This window comes from Ceratotherium simum, chromosome 8 (assembly GCF_057802395.1).
Source record: "Ceratotherium simum simum isolate JZ-2026a chromosome 8, ASM5780239v1, whole genome shotgun sequence".
Lineage (NCBI taxonomy): Eukaryota > Metazoa > Chordata > Mammalia > Perissodactyla > Rhinocerotidae > Ceratotherium > Ceratotherium simum.
Window position 1 is genome coordinate 35,614,600 of NC_141907.1, and position 15,476 is coordinate 35,630,075.

Sequence of the window (15,476 nt, forward strand, 5' to 3'; positions counted from 1 at the left end):
GAAGGTGGATTCCATTAGAGCCTGGTTCCTCTTCTCCCAGCTGTGTGACTTTGGCCGATGATGATAGCTGGTGTGTTTGTAAAGTTGCATAATTTACCATGTGTCTTCAGGAGCATTTTACATATGATCCTACAACTCCCTTAGGGGCTAGGTTATAGCTACTCTCATAGTAGAGAAGATAAAACCTAGTCCCAGAGAAGTAAGCTGACTTCTCCAAGTTCATGCGGCTACTAAATGCCAAAGCAGTGGCTCAAGATAGGTTTTCTTTCCACTGCAACATATTGCATCCTAAAAAAGGTTTGATTCAAATAATTAAACTGTGAGTCTCAGTTTCCTCCCATATAAAGTGTGCATAGAGACTAGATACAACATTACAAGCTGAGATCTAAAGGGGCAGTGCAGGCAAGGTTAGTGAATGAAATTCTCTAGATATAAGGGAATGGTATTAAATGAGGCGTCAAGAGACATGTGCCGCTAAAAGGGGTGGCTGCTGCCGAGCTCTGGTTATTGTTTTTGCACAGGAATGCCAGAAAACAAGTGTGATCATACTTTCAGCTTTTTCAAGAGAAGATGAAAATCTAGATTTTCCGGTAAAACCTCCCTGTGCTTGATTAATGCTGAACTGGCAGAACTACGATCCCTTTCTAAGGTCTCCACGGTGGGGGAGAGGGGCACCTTTATTTCCATTAACTCAGATGTGCTTTTTTCTTTGTTTTGGAATGGAGGATTCATTAGGTTCATTGACTTCAATTTACGTCCAGGCCAGTTCAATAATTGATTTGGACAAATAGATAAATCCTAAGATAATAACTGAAATTCACTTATTTATGTGATCTTGGAGCGTTACAAAAACAGAAAACACTCTCTTCAGAAATCCTGGCATGCAAAGATTGTTCATGCATTTCTTGGTGTCATCCAGGGGGCACCTGAATTTAGGAAAGGAGAGATTTTTGTGATGTCTGATATGTATTCTCCACTCTATTGTTTTCACTCAGAATTGATGGCACATTCAAACAAATATAAGTGGCAATCTAACTCATTAAAGAGGTTTATTTTTTGTTTTTTTTTTTTAAAGATTTTATTTATTCAGTTTTTTCCCCCCAAAGCCCCAGTAGATAGTTGTATGTCATAGGTTCACATCCTTCTAGTTGCTGTACGTGGGACTCGGCCTCACGTTGGACGGAGAAGTGGTGCCTCGGGGCGCTCCCGGGATCCGAACCCGGGCCGCCAGCATCAGAGCGTGCGCACTTAACCGCTAACCCACGGAGCCGGCCCAAGAGGTTTATTTTTTGATCATTGTGTAATTATGAGGTTTAACTCTCCCATTCAGTCTTGTGAGGTTGATGACATGTGAATTTGGGCTTGTTGGTTATACCATTGGTGGTGATAGTGCTGGTGCTGGTGTGTGTCAATACATCTTATAATAATAATGATAATAAAAAATACAATTTATTGAGTGTTTATTATGCATCAGGCTTCATGCCAAGGGTTTTTCTAGTCCTTAAATCACTTAATCCTCACAAATCCCCATGAAGTAGGCATTAGTGTCCCTATTTTACAGATAAGAAAACTGAGACTTAGATTAAGTAACTGGGTTAAGATTATCCAGTTACTAAGATACAGATTCAAATCAAGTTCCAATTAAATGTATAGAAAAGAGGCCAGAGGGTATTTATTGAGAATATGACTACATACCAGTCATATTCTGGGTTCTTAGTTCTGGTGAAGAAAACTAAGTTCCTGCTTCATGGGGTTATATTTTATTTGCGGGGATAGACAGTAAACCAAAAAACATACCCAATATAATGTCCAGCAGTACTAGGTACTGTAAAGGTAAGAATTGGGGCAGAGGCTCGAGGGCCTATTTTACATAGGCTGCTGAGTGAGTGTCTGTCTGAGGGGGTGACAGCTAACCAGAGATATTAAAATGAAGTGGAAGGATGAGAAATGGGAATTTCTAGGACAGTCCCTGTGATGGTCCCTCCATGGTGCAATTCACCACTCAGTTCTAGAACGGTATGACTCCCTGGTTGGTTATATTTAGAGGGTTATGTGGTATCTTCCTAAAGCAAGAGCAAGGAGTTGGGAGGCAGACCCAGGTTAAAATTCTGATTCTGCTCCTTTTTCCCATGAGGTATTTGGGCACCTTCACTTCATTTCCCATCTTTAGTTTCCTCATCTGTAAAATTTGGATAATAATCCTTATCTCTAATGATAAATGAAAATTGCACACATAAAGTCCCCCTTTGCAGTCCCTAGAACTGCATATAAATATGCAGGAGTAATGCAACAAATAACAGTTATTATAATTATTTTTATAATCTCTGTCGTTCAGAAGGACATGGAGAAGTTCCCCGTGGGGTTTTGTGGTCAAAGGGTAGGGAGGGGATATGGCATAGAAAATCACCGTTCACGCTCAGAACTGAATAGGGAGTGTGGTCAGAATGGAAACAGATCCAGGAAATAAGCTAAGGGAGGAGCCTGGTGTGGATAAAGTGGGTTTTCAAATCACGTTAGTTAAGTGCAAGAATGAAAATTCAAGAGGTGTTTTGAGAGCAAGGTGGCAGAGGGTCATTTATTTAAATTTAATATTAAGCAGCAATATACAATAAACAAACACATAGAGACAGAGATTGGATTGGGGGTTACCAGAGGGGAAGGGGGGAGGGAGGAGGGCGAAAGGGATAGTTTGGCACATGTGTGTGGTGATGGGTTGTAATTAGTATTTGGGTGGTGAACATGATGTAATCTATGCAGAAATAGAAGTATAATGATGTACACCTGAAATTTATACAATGTTATAAACCAATGTTACTGCAATAAACAAAAAATTTAAAAAAAAATACTATTAAGCAGCATGCCAGAATATGCATATAGCTGCAGGGGTTTACAGAGTAGCATGGAGAGGGAGACAGAGAGATGCATGTAAAATCCCCTACCCTTTAAAAAGCCCACAGGCATGCATCTGCTATTTAAAATGAGGGTTCCTAGAGCCAGGTTGGCCCAATGCCTGATAATCAAGAAATCTGGGTCTCGTCCCAGTTTGCCTTCTGGCATGCTGTGTGGCTCTGAGCTAATCACTTCACCTCTTTGCCTTCAGGTAGAGGAGAAAAGATCTCTACACCTTGCCCATCTCAAAGGAATCTTTTTAGACTGAAAAAAAAAGTTACTGTTAAATGTGGGATAATTTAGGAAAGAGACAAAGCTCTTAACTTCACAAACATATCTCATGTGAGCAATGAATGAGGTCTGTAGCAGTCTGTGCTTTGGCAATAACTTTATCCTGGGGAGGCGACAGCAAAACGACGGTGCAGTTGAGTGGTTCAGCCTGGCTCAGTGGAAACACACAGACTCTGGAAGGGTGTGCATCTGGGTTGCAGTTTTCTAACTTTGCTGAATTTTAACTCTGTCACCTTGTCTACACCACTTATCTGCTCTGAGTCTAGGTTTCCAGATCTATAAATACAGTAACACCAGGTAAGTTATTGCGAGGATGAAATGAATGTAAAGTTATGAGCATTATGTCTGTCACTGACATTTAAAAATGTTACTTTTCATTGTATTTTTTATTTTTGTTTAAGACTTGAATTCCTGGAGTTGTCTGGAGGCCCCTATTTCAGGAGGCCTCTTCAAACCGGTGCCAGGCTGGACAGGTACAGGGTCAAGTGGAAATAACCCACTGGATTTGCTCAAGCCTGAGCAGCTGGGTCTGCTCCAAGCTGATCCTCTGTCGGGGAGGGTAGGGACTAATTCTCGGCTTGAATTCCAGCAGCAGTTCCGGTGGGTGTGGGGGCTCCAGAATTGTCCCAAGATAACTGGGTAACTAAAGCACTCCTGTTTCACAATGGCTATTGCAGGACAAGGTGCAGGCCGAGGACAAACGTCGGCTATATAGTAATCTCTGAGTCGCGCTCACAGCAATTTCTATCCCTTGCCAACACATCTACATTTGTTGCAGGTTGTTATGAGGCCTTGGGACACCCCTAAAATCCATCTTTTTAATCAATGGAAAGGAAGAAACGGCCTGCCTTTATTAACATCTAGGTCGGCTCTCTCAGAACCAGCAGGCTGCAAATCCCAACGGCTGCTCAGCACCGTCTCCGATGCTTCCATCCCTCGTTACGCTATTCCCATGGTAACCCCGGGAAAGGAGAAGAGGGATGGCTAACCATTGAGAGGCTATTTTTAGATTTATGGCCAGATGCTTTGACAAATCTGTTGAGGGAAAGAACTCGAAGCAAATGTAGAAAAGGATTTCCTTTTTTTTGCCAAAGACAATATCATTTAAATTTCATGTTATAAAAATGGAAAAGACCTTGAGAAACTATTCAACCTACTTTCTACCTCTAGGAAGATCTACTTCCAAGTCATACAAAAAATTTGTTCAATAAGATCTTTTTAGAACATTTTACATAATAGCCTATTCTAATGGATAACCATATTTCCCACCCTGAATTTACCCCATATTCAATCTCAGTTCCCAGACCAAAGGAACTGGGAATGAGACTGATGTATATAAAATTCCCTGCTCAAGTTGTGGACTACACAACCCCGAAGGCATCATTCATGTAGACTCTGCTACTAATGACACTTCCTAGGTTTGTGCAGTGCACATCCTGTGCAACTACGTGCACTGGCCCTGCTTCACTTAATGTTTTAAAAATGTAAACCTCTCCCATCCTCCTTAAAAACGTTTAGGAATTTCTCATTGCTCTTAGGTTAAGCCCATATATCTTTAAAGTGGTTATGAAGTACAGCAGGATATTGATCCTGCACACCTGTCCAGAATCATTTAGTATGATTATAATTCTCCCTCTGTGTTTTAGCAAAGGACCTGCTTTCAGAGTCTCAAACATGCCATCTTCCTCCCATCTCAAGATCTCTGCACTTGCCTGTCTTACTTTTCCCCATATCTAGTTAATTTCTCTAACTCCTTATCCTTTCAGTCAGAGCTCAAATATCAGAAAACACCTTCTCGACCTCTAAAACACAAAAAGGCACTCCGGCAAGAGCCTCTCCCAACGACTTGTGCATTTCCTTCACAGTGCACTTAACAGTTTGTAATTCTACATTTATTTATGTAACTTTTTGTTTTTTTATTACTTTAAACCATGAGCTCCATGTTGTTAGCGAATTATATTGTTTGCTCCCCGTTATATGTCTAGTGCCTAGCACCATGTTTGGCAAATAAGTTATTCTAGTGACTGAATGAATGAGTAGCAGTTATTTTAAAGGGACATAAGCCCAGTTTCTCTGTCAAGTCAAGCTGCCTGTGTGATTGCACTGCGGCTCCTCAAAATGTAATGTGCATCCAGTTTCCCCAGAGAACTTGTTAAAATGCAGATTCTGTTTCAGTGGATCTGGAAGGAAGCCCATGATTCTGCATCTCCAACTGGTCTCTAACTAGCTCTGGAACTTGCTTGCACATTGGAATCACCATAGAAGCTTTTTTAAAAAAAATCTGAATTCTCAGGTGCCACCCCGGGTGATTCTGATTTAATTGGTATGTACTTGGCCTGGGCTTCGGGGACTTTTAAAAGCTCCCCAGTTTATTCTAATATCTATACACTCTTGGAGATCCACTGATTTTAAGCAAAAAATCATTCTCAACAGAAGAGGGATATTTTTGTTACCCTTTGCATTAGACAGCATCCAACATGGCCACCTGATAGGGGTCCATCTTATTACTATTTTTTAAATACAAGTTTCTTAGAGACATACAGAAAAGCGGTTCCCAGCATTTGTTGCATAAGCAGAGATAATCTTACGTGAATTGGTTCCTGTGGCAGCAGAATGGTTTGATCTTAAAATTTCCCACTTCTACACGTGGGGGAAAAGTATTTGTTATCAAATATTTCAAAAGTGAGCGTACTTTTGAAGCTACTGAAGAAAGTGAACGTTTTGGTAGAACCAAATGCAGTTATAGCAGCCTTTGCTGCCAGAGGAACAACGCATAATTACTCAAATAATATCATCAGAAAAATGAAAACTTTGGTGCTCTTCCAAAAGCTGCCACATTTACAGTGAGTTCCTTGAGTCCCTGCTTGCCCCTAATCATGAACATGAAGAGGAGCCATAGCTCTTGGGCAATAGATTGCCGTCTTTGAAGATTGATGCTTCTTAATCTAAAGCATAGTAATAATCTTCTTGTCTTGTCGTTAATTACACTGATTTTTTCCACTGATTTATTTTTGTTTGTGTTTCTAATCTTAAAAATTCCACAATGTGGAGTGTAATATTTTTGCACTGTTTAACTTAGCATAGTACTACATTTCAAGCTGTACACTGGTTGTTTTCATATTCCTGCTTAAGTAACTTTTTCAGCAAATCTGTTAGGTAGCTATAGCTATTATCGCATTTCACAGATGAGAAAACTAGGTTTAATAGTCCATTAGCTTCCCAAAGACACACAGATGGCCGGTGGCAGAGTCCAGGTATATCTGATGCTCTCCCTACCCCAGTGTTCAGAAACTAGCAGTCTATAGGCCAAATTCAGCCTTCAGATATATTGGTCCATGTGGTCTCAATACATTTTTAATCAGGTGCTACCATTTAGAAAGCAGAAAATTTCCTGTAAAAATCCAGATTTCAAGCTTATATTTAAAATAATCATGTCTGATAACATTGAGTGACATGCCTGCAAGCCTGAGGCTTGCCTGAAGCTGAGTAATACTGTTCCTTTCACATGACACCCTCCCTGCCTCTCACTAATATCTTTTTGACTCCTGGCCTGCCCCAGCGTTTCTGACACCTGCTTGGTCCCTCCAGGCATCTGGGCTTTCAGCTTAGCCTCTGAACTCTATTGAGGGAAGAAATGATTCTTACATCTTTAATAAATTTTATCATCAGGAAAAAATAATGTCCTCTCTCTCGGTCAGATGGAGACCAATTGCATTGCCATCTTCATGACTTTAGACTTTTTTAGGTCTATCTGTACATTTGCATCCGGCAGAGTGGTCTGACTTCTTTGAATACAAATTGGTGGAGCTTAGTATCCGACCTTCTGGTTCTAGTATTTAGCTGTCTGGAGTGGTTTCCAATCGAAGTTTTGACTTCACAGGGGTTTATAATTTGTGTGGTTGTGTTTCAACAACTGTAACCCCGTAAAGACTCACGTATACCTTGGTCTCATGATATGGTTGTATTCTGTTCAGTCTCCTTCAAGTAAGACTGATAAGAGGGAAGAGGATCTTTCCTGATGATGTCAGGACCTACCTGGTACGGCTCTAGCAGTGCTGGGCAGGGTTTCCCAGGAATGCAGTCACTGATTGCTGATGTAGCAGCAAACAGAGAAAAAAAGATTCTCTCATAGAGAGTCTTCACCTGGCTTTTGAGAGTGGCTTGCCTCTGTTGCAGTGTGCCTGCTTCCTTGTTTCCTTTTCATGCCTGGCTTTGATCCACTGCCAACTTTTGTGTTGGTTTCTATGTGCTCCCTCTGAGTCACTCGATCTTTTATTCCTTGCGGCAGAGCCTCTCACGGCACGTGGGAGCCCTGTCACTCAACAGAGGGCATGCCCATACGTTGTGCTACTTAAACCTCAGAAGAATCCTACGACATAGGTCTTGTTATCCCCAGGAAATCGTGGCTCAAAAGACATAAAATTTGGTAAATTGGTAAGTAGGAGAATTTTCAAATGGTTAAATACTAAGCCGGACTATTCTGCCACATATTTTACTTTGGGTTTAAGAGGCAGATATAGTGGTTGAACAATGCCCAAACAACATGAGAAAAATAATTCAGCCGTTCCTTATTTCGCCAAATGGCATGCCGTGTGAGACAGCATCAATTTTAAGACATGCCATAATTTGATATGCCGCTGAGAACAGAAAAAATACTGTCAATTAAATTGTCATTTAAATTATGTTGATTGTTATCCCTATCTCATTTACAGATGTTCTAACATAAAGACATGTCGAAATTGACAAATATAGCGCTCACTCAACTTTTATTGCATGCCTTTAATATATAAGACACTTGCTAAAACGTTAATTGTCTTAAAATAATAAGAAGTAAGAAAGTAAATGCAAACACATTGACACTACAATGTTTTCCCTCCAGCAACCATCAACTGACCTAGAATTTGACCGTGTTGTGATTTATACCACTTGCCTCCGTGTGGTACGGACAACCTTTGAAAGATGTGAACTGGTTAGAAAGATCTTCCAAAACCACCGAGTAAAATTTGAAGAGAAAAACATAGCTCTGAATGGTGACTATGGAAAAGAGTTAGATGAACGATGCCGACGGGTCTCCGAAGCTCCTTCCCTCCCTGTGGTGTTCATCGATGGCCATTATCTTGGGGTAAGTTCTCTGCTAAGAAAAATCTTTTTTATTGAACCCAACCAGCGTTGATAGAAATCTACAAGACTATGACAAGGCAACTTGCAACATAACTGCCAAGACACTTGCTGTTTTTCGGAGTTCAAACCAAAGGGGTTGAAGCACTTATTTCTACTCCAAACAATGTGTTGCTACAGTGTTCATCCCTGCAGAAGCACAGTGAGATAAAATTAGCATGAAATGGCCTTTATTTATTTATTTTTTGTGAGGAAGATCAGCCCTGAGCTAACATCCATTCCAATCCTCCCCTTTTTGCTGAGGAAGACTGGCCCTGAGCTAACATCCATGCCCATCTTCCTCCACGTTATGTGGGACGCCGCCACAGCATGGCCTGACAAGCGGTGCATTGGTGTGTGCCAGGGGTCTGAACCTGGGCCGCCAGCAACGGAGCGGGCACACTCAACCTCTACGCCACGGTCCGGCCTCATGAAATTGCCTTTTTTAATAGGCTACATTTTAAAAATGTTCAGTTGACTTGAGTTTTGCATTGTGAAGCTTGACATGTGGGATAAAAACTAATATTTTTTTGGTGCAGGCAAGAAAAATGGAATATTTATAAGATATACATTTGTGAATTTTCTTATGCTCCGTTATCCAACACTCAGTTTCCTACCTAATGAACCTAAGATGACAGTCTGAAATGAAATCAATAAGAAATGGGGCCTGGAGCCAGAATTTTATCTGCTTGTTTAAAATTATTCTTGATTTTGGTAATGCAGCAGTGTGAGACACAAATTCAGGCTTACAGCAAGCAGAGAGAACTCCCAGGGCAGCCACAAAACATGTCTGCTTCATCTCCCTTTGAATCATACCATTAGCGTAATTAACCTCCATTGATCTGTGAACATACTCAATCATTAAGAAGCCCAAGGAGAGGTCTCCAGAGAGCACACTTTGGAAAGAGCGAGAGCAAAGAGTGAAGGGACACCAGCAGTTGAGGGGGATGGGACTGACTACGCGATCACTTATCAGAGAACAAAGAGTGGCTGTCAAACCGCAGATGGATAGGATACTTGGATCTTGGTTTTATTTTGCATCTGGTCTTAACCTTCAGCTTTCAGAGGAGGTTAGAAAAATCCGGAGCAGGAAATGCTCATGTTTTGTTACAAGGAACCTGTGTTCTGATATTCTGTCTAGAGCCATGGCTGTTAGAGGCAGCCTGTCATCACATGGAAAGATAAATGCAGCGAAGACATGATTCAATAGCCATGACGTTATGCAATCTTACTTTTAACCAGAGCTGGGCACAGACTGCATTCTGAAGCAGAGGAATTTTGATTTAAAGTATTGAGCCTCTCTTATTATATTTCAACATATACCCTTAGGTCCCAGAAAGCTGCAACAATGGCAGTAATAATAATGATAAATAATAATAATAATAATACTATCCTGCATCTCAGCTTTACGTATCTCCTCTAATCCTCAGGATAGCCTTAGAGGTTGACTCTTTTGTTTGACATACTGGTTAAGAGGCAGGCACTGCAGCCAGACAGCCTTGTTTCACATTCCGGCCCCGATACTTCCATGTTATCCTGGGCAATTTACAAATCCCTCTGTGCCTTGGTTTCCTTATTTGTCAAATGAGACTGAAAATAGAACTTATCTCATATGACAATTGTGAGGATTTTATGGTATAAAATATATACATATGTATGTATATGTGTATATATGTGTGTATATATATATACACACACATAAGTGCTCAGTTCCTGTGCCTGGAACAAAGTATGTTTTCAATAAATATTAACAATTATTATCCCTGTTTTGCAAAAGGGAACATTAATCCATTTGCTCTAAGTCACATAGCTGGCTACGTGGCAGGGCCAGACTCAAAGTTAAGTCTGTCCGACTCCCTACACCGTCGCTCTTTGGCACATCACCAGGGAGGGGTTCTTGGACAGTGTGTTTGCTAGTATTTTCTTAGCACCTGGAACAGGGCTTGACACAAATTGCTCAAAAACAGATGTTGAATGGATGTGTAAATGATGCTATATTGTCTCCTCGTATTTTTTCCTTCTCTCTCTAAGATATTCTTCCATAAGGAAAGGATCTGATAAACTCATCCATACCAGGGAGAAAATCACTGATGAGGGTTGTGGGCATTTGCCTTTTAATACAGGAAAAATTCTTCTGACAACGTAAGAGATGTCTCATTGTGGGATTTTCCTTTCTGTGCATCTGCACAATTAAACTTCGTGGGCGACTATCTCCTTACACAGGTATCGGGTTGGCCCCACCCCGTACACTGCTCTTGACCACGCTTGTCTTCTTCCTGCTTCTGAGGCAATCTACCAGGCTGTAGTGCCTTTCCTGCTGTTTGTCTTTGAGTTGGAGGGATAGAGGGAGAGGGCAACAGACAAAGGTTGTAGGGTGCAGATTTCTTTCTCAGTTGCTTTTTCTCTCTGATCACTGTATTAATACACATAGTAGCCTAGAGGAGGAAAGGTCACACAGGTGCTACCTTTTTGCTTCTGAAATTTGAAGCTAATGCCCCAAATCCGGAGAGAGGCCAGAGATGGAGGTATTTTCCCTCTTTTTTTCTTAAAGAAGGAGAATTACTTCTAAATCTATAATTCAAAATGGAGGTAAAGCCTCTAGAAAAACTTATATAACAAATTCCCCTCCTACTGCAGTAGCCCCTCTATTTAAATTCCAACTTGCTGTTGTAAATGGAGTGTGTTGATGGAATTGTAGAGCCTTTTTCCCTGAGTATTCATGCATCTGAGATGGAAGGATGCCCTCTGCTGGGTTTTGGCACGTGGTGAAGCATAATGTTTAGGGAGGAAAAGCAGCTGATGTTGGTAACATCCTTAACATCTGTGATGTTTTAAACAGTCACATGAAACTGTTTTATTTAGTTTAAATTTAGATGAGAAAGGAAAATCAAAATGTGTGAATCATCTACACAGTACAGCTTTTTTTAAGGAGGGGGAGAGCGAGAGACAGACAAAGCCAGAGAATGAGGTAGACAGAGACAGAAACAGAGGCATATGGAGGCTGACAATGAGCTGAGATGCAGAGGGAATGAAAACATTTAGCAGCTTCTTTATTTTACTGCCATCATTGCCACCAACCCAGGGTGGGTGGTGCCAAAGGAATTCAGTTATCTTCACTGAAGGGAAGATGACAGAATTCAATGGGCAAGAACGGAAGAATTGACAAGGAGGCTGAGCTCCTTTTTGCTGATGACTCCCTTCCCCAAACTAAAAACTGAAGATGGAAACAATGAAATAGTCAAGGGAAAGAAATTACTTTAGAAGATAAATCAGCACTGCCCTGAGATGCTCCATTGGGGGGGGAAGAAAAGGCAAGTTCAGCTCGGAACTTGCCCAGGGCAATTGTCTTGTTGTTTTGGCATCAGAAAAATCTTCTTTACACAAAAAGACTGTGTTCCAATAGTTAGGACATAAGTTATCTTAGAAAGTCCAATAGGAAAGAGGTTAGACATAGTGTTTTGATTCTAGACCAACCATGAATCTACAGTGGAAATCCACAAAACCCCCATTGGAACTGAGCTATAAAACACATACAATGAACCTAAGTGGGGACTCGGGTAACAGAGAGAGGAACAGAAGGGTTGATCTAGACAGGTCTCTTATACTAGCTAACATTGAGGTATGACTGCTTAATAATTCTATATCTATTTATAGTACTGTTTAATTCATTTTTAAAATAAAGGAATTATTATCGAGCATAGCTAGTTTAGACATACAGACTCTAGGCATGTTTCTAGGGACTATTTGCAAAAATTCTCTGCAGAAATGGGCCACCGAGGAAACCTCTGCCACTATCAGGAAGTGGTCAGCTCCAGAAACTTGCTGTCTTTGCCATGGTCCATACCAGAAAAAGGGATGATTTGTTCTTTGCCCTTCTTTCTACATGATTCTGTTCTTTTTTTTTTTAAATTTTTTATTTATTTATTTTTCCCCCAAAGCCCCAGTAGATAGTTGTATGTCATAGCTGCACATCCTTCTAGTTGCTGTACGTGGGATGCGGCCTCAGCATGGCCGGAGAAGCAGTGCGTTGGTGCGCGCCCGGGATCCGAACCCGGGCTGCCAGCATCGGAGTGCACGCACTTAACCATTAAGCCACGGGGCCGGCCCTACATGATTCTGTTCTTAAGCAAAGTCTTGAGTAAGTTTCTGTTTGGGTTACTTAGTCATATATGAATATATATATATATATATATATATATGACTAAGTCAGTCACGTGTGAAAACAGTGAGGGAAAATGGGAAATGTGCTTTTTAGTTTTCTAGCCTCTACAGTACAAGAAGACATTCTAGAAGGAGATTGGATTGGTCACTGAGTGAGCCAAACCACAGTATCTGCCAGATATGCTGTTTTCATTTATTTTGCTTTGCTTTAATCACCTTTATTGAGGTATAATTTACATATAATAAACCATACCCATTTAAAGTACAGACTTTGATGAGTTTTGACAGATGTGTACACCCATGAATCTACCTACACATTCAAGATATAAAGCACTTCTATAAACCCCCAAATATTACTCATACCATTTGGCAGTCAACCCCTTCCTTCAACCCCAGACCCCTGGAAACTGATCTTTCTGTCGATATAGTTTTCTATTCTTCTAGTATCTTTGTCTGATTTTGGTATCAAGGTAATGATGACCTTATCAAGTGAGTTTGAAAGTACTCTACCCTCTGCAATTTTAATTTCTGGTGTTCTTTCTTTATTCCTTGGTGTAGATCCTTATGTCCATTTGACATCATTTTCCTTTTAGCTGAAGGATTTCTTATATGCTACTGTTGAGAGTGGGTCTGCTGTAGATGAATTTGTTCATCTTTTTTATGTCTGAAAAGTTTTTATTTCACCTTTGTTTCTAAAAGATATTTTAGAGGGTATATAATTCTAGATTGAAGGTTATTTTTTTTCTTTCAGTACTTTATAGATATTGTTCCTCTACTCATTTGCATTACTTCTGATGAAAAAATATGCTGTCATCCTATCTTTGTCCCTCTGTAAGTAATCTGTCTCTTCCTCCACCCCTGCCCAGCTGCTTTTAAGATTTTTCAATTTATCACTGGATTTGAGAAACTTGATTACTATACGTCTTGTTGCAGTTTTCTTCATGTTTCTTTTGCTTAGAGTTCATTGAGATTCTTGGCTTTGTAGGTTTATAGTTTTTAACAAATTTGGAAAATATTCAACCATTATTTTTTCAAATATTATCTATATCTCCTCTTCTTTCTCTTCTTCTTCAGAGGCTCCAATTACATGCATATTAGGCTGCTTGAAGTTGTTCTATGGCTCACTTCATTTCATTTTGGATAGTCTCTATAGCTGTGTCTCCTAGGTCCCTGATCTTTTCTTGTGTAACATCTAATCTGTTAATCCCATTCAGTGTATTTTTAATCTCAGAATTGTAATTTTATCTGTAGACATTCAGTGTTTTAAAAAAATATATCTTTCATGTCTCTATTTAATATGTTCAGTATTTCTTCTAGCTTTTTGAACATATGGAATATAAGTGTAATTACTGTTTTAATCTCCTTGTCTGACAATTCTAATATCTGTGTCAGTTCTGGGTTGGTTTTAATTGATTGATTTTTCTCCTCACTGTGAGTTATATTTTTCTGCTTCTTTGCCTGCCTGGTAACTTTTATTGGATTCTACACATTGTGAATCTTACCTTGTTGGATAGAAGTATTCTTCTTTGGGATACTTTTGTATTCCTTTAAATATTCTTGAGCTTTTTGCTGGAATGCAGTTGTTACTTGGAAACAGTTTGATCTTTTGAGTTTTGGTTTTAAGATTTTCTAGGCAGGAACAAGGTACTGTTTAGTCCAAAGGTAATTATTCCCCAATGTGGAGGCATGATCTTTACCCAATGCTCCATGAATTATAAGATTTTCCAGTCTGGTTGGTGAAAATAGGCACTATTTATGTCCTTTCCCCAAAAAATCTCTAAATAAATAAAAACAACAACAAAGCTTGAAGACTTAAAAGTTAGTTAGAGATTTTATTATTTTTTTTCTCACATAAAAAGTGTACAGAAAGATGCTCCAGGGAAGGTATAAAGTTCCATGATGTCACATAGGACCACTTTCTGTATTATAGATCTGCCATTCTTAGCACATGTCTTCTATCTTCAAGGTCTCCTAATGGTTCAAGATAGTTGCTGAAACTCTTGACATCATGCCTGCAATCCAGGCAGGAAGTGAATGAGAAAGAAAAGAGAAAGAGAAAAGAGAAGTGCATTCTAGGTAAAGGAGTTCCCTTTTAAAGAGTTCTTCCAGAAATTTCTCCCAACTTTCACTTACATTTTTCTGTTCATCCTTAGTTGCAAAGTAGGGTGAGAATTGTGCTCTTCCAGAGGGACACGTCGATATTTTGAAAAAAAAATCAGACTTTTCTTAGAATAAAAGATTAATCATGGGTATTGGGTAGGCAGTTAGTTTCTGCCACATTAAGCAAAGTTCTTTTTGAGTAGTTGACTAGAACAAGCTCCTCCAAGTTATGTGTTTCTCACTAATTCTTTCCTTGAACCCGGCAACTCTCTAGTATCTGCTCTGTTAATGAGGGCTGCAGAGATGGTGGGAGGACTAGTGGGAAGGAGTCTTCGATAAATTTGATGTTGCTATATGAGGATGTGTTATGTTGTGAAATAATAACTAGTATCATAAACCATCAATGTGAAGTTAAGTGTTTTGTTAGGATTTGAAACTGTTCCCTTTTAAACCTCCTCAAAATATTTACCATATACATGTGATAAGTGGCTTTTAAATGTTAGGGTCATATGCTTCTTTGAAAATCTGATGAAAGTTATAGACCTTCTCATTGTACATATATACAGTTTTTCTTTACAATATCGGGGCTTTCTGAGAATTTATCCCTAGACAATTAACTTTTCATTAAAAGGAGTACTTTGGAGATGGTGCCTACTGGAGTATACCCCACTTTTTAGCTGTCTTTGAGGATTTTATCTAGTAATGTGACCCACTTCATTACAAGTACGTACTATCATAGCTAATCTTGATTTTTCAGCATTTAATTATGGGATTGATGAATTTTAGATCTCTATCTTCCCTTCTTTTTCCTTTGAAAGTCATCTTCATTCCTTTTTGGTCATTTCCTTGATCATTAGCAATTTCATCAGAGGTTTGGA

General features: G+C 39.7%; 1 protein-coding gene across 1 annotated transcript in view; it reads left to right on the forward strand.

Annotated features, from left to right (window-relative positions):
* The window catches only part of GRXCR1 (glutaredoxin and cysteine rich domain containing 1), a 109,875-nt gene that overhangs the window by 53,771 nt on the left and 40,628 nt on the right, over window positions 1-15,476 (forward strand). Inside the window, exon 2 of the mRNA XM_004419021.3 lies at window positions 8,060-8,302. Coding sequence (XP_004419078.2) covers window positions 8,060-8,302 — 243 coding nt within the window. The remainder of the gene's footprint in view (window positions 1-8,059; window positions 8,303-15,476) is intronic.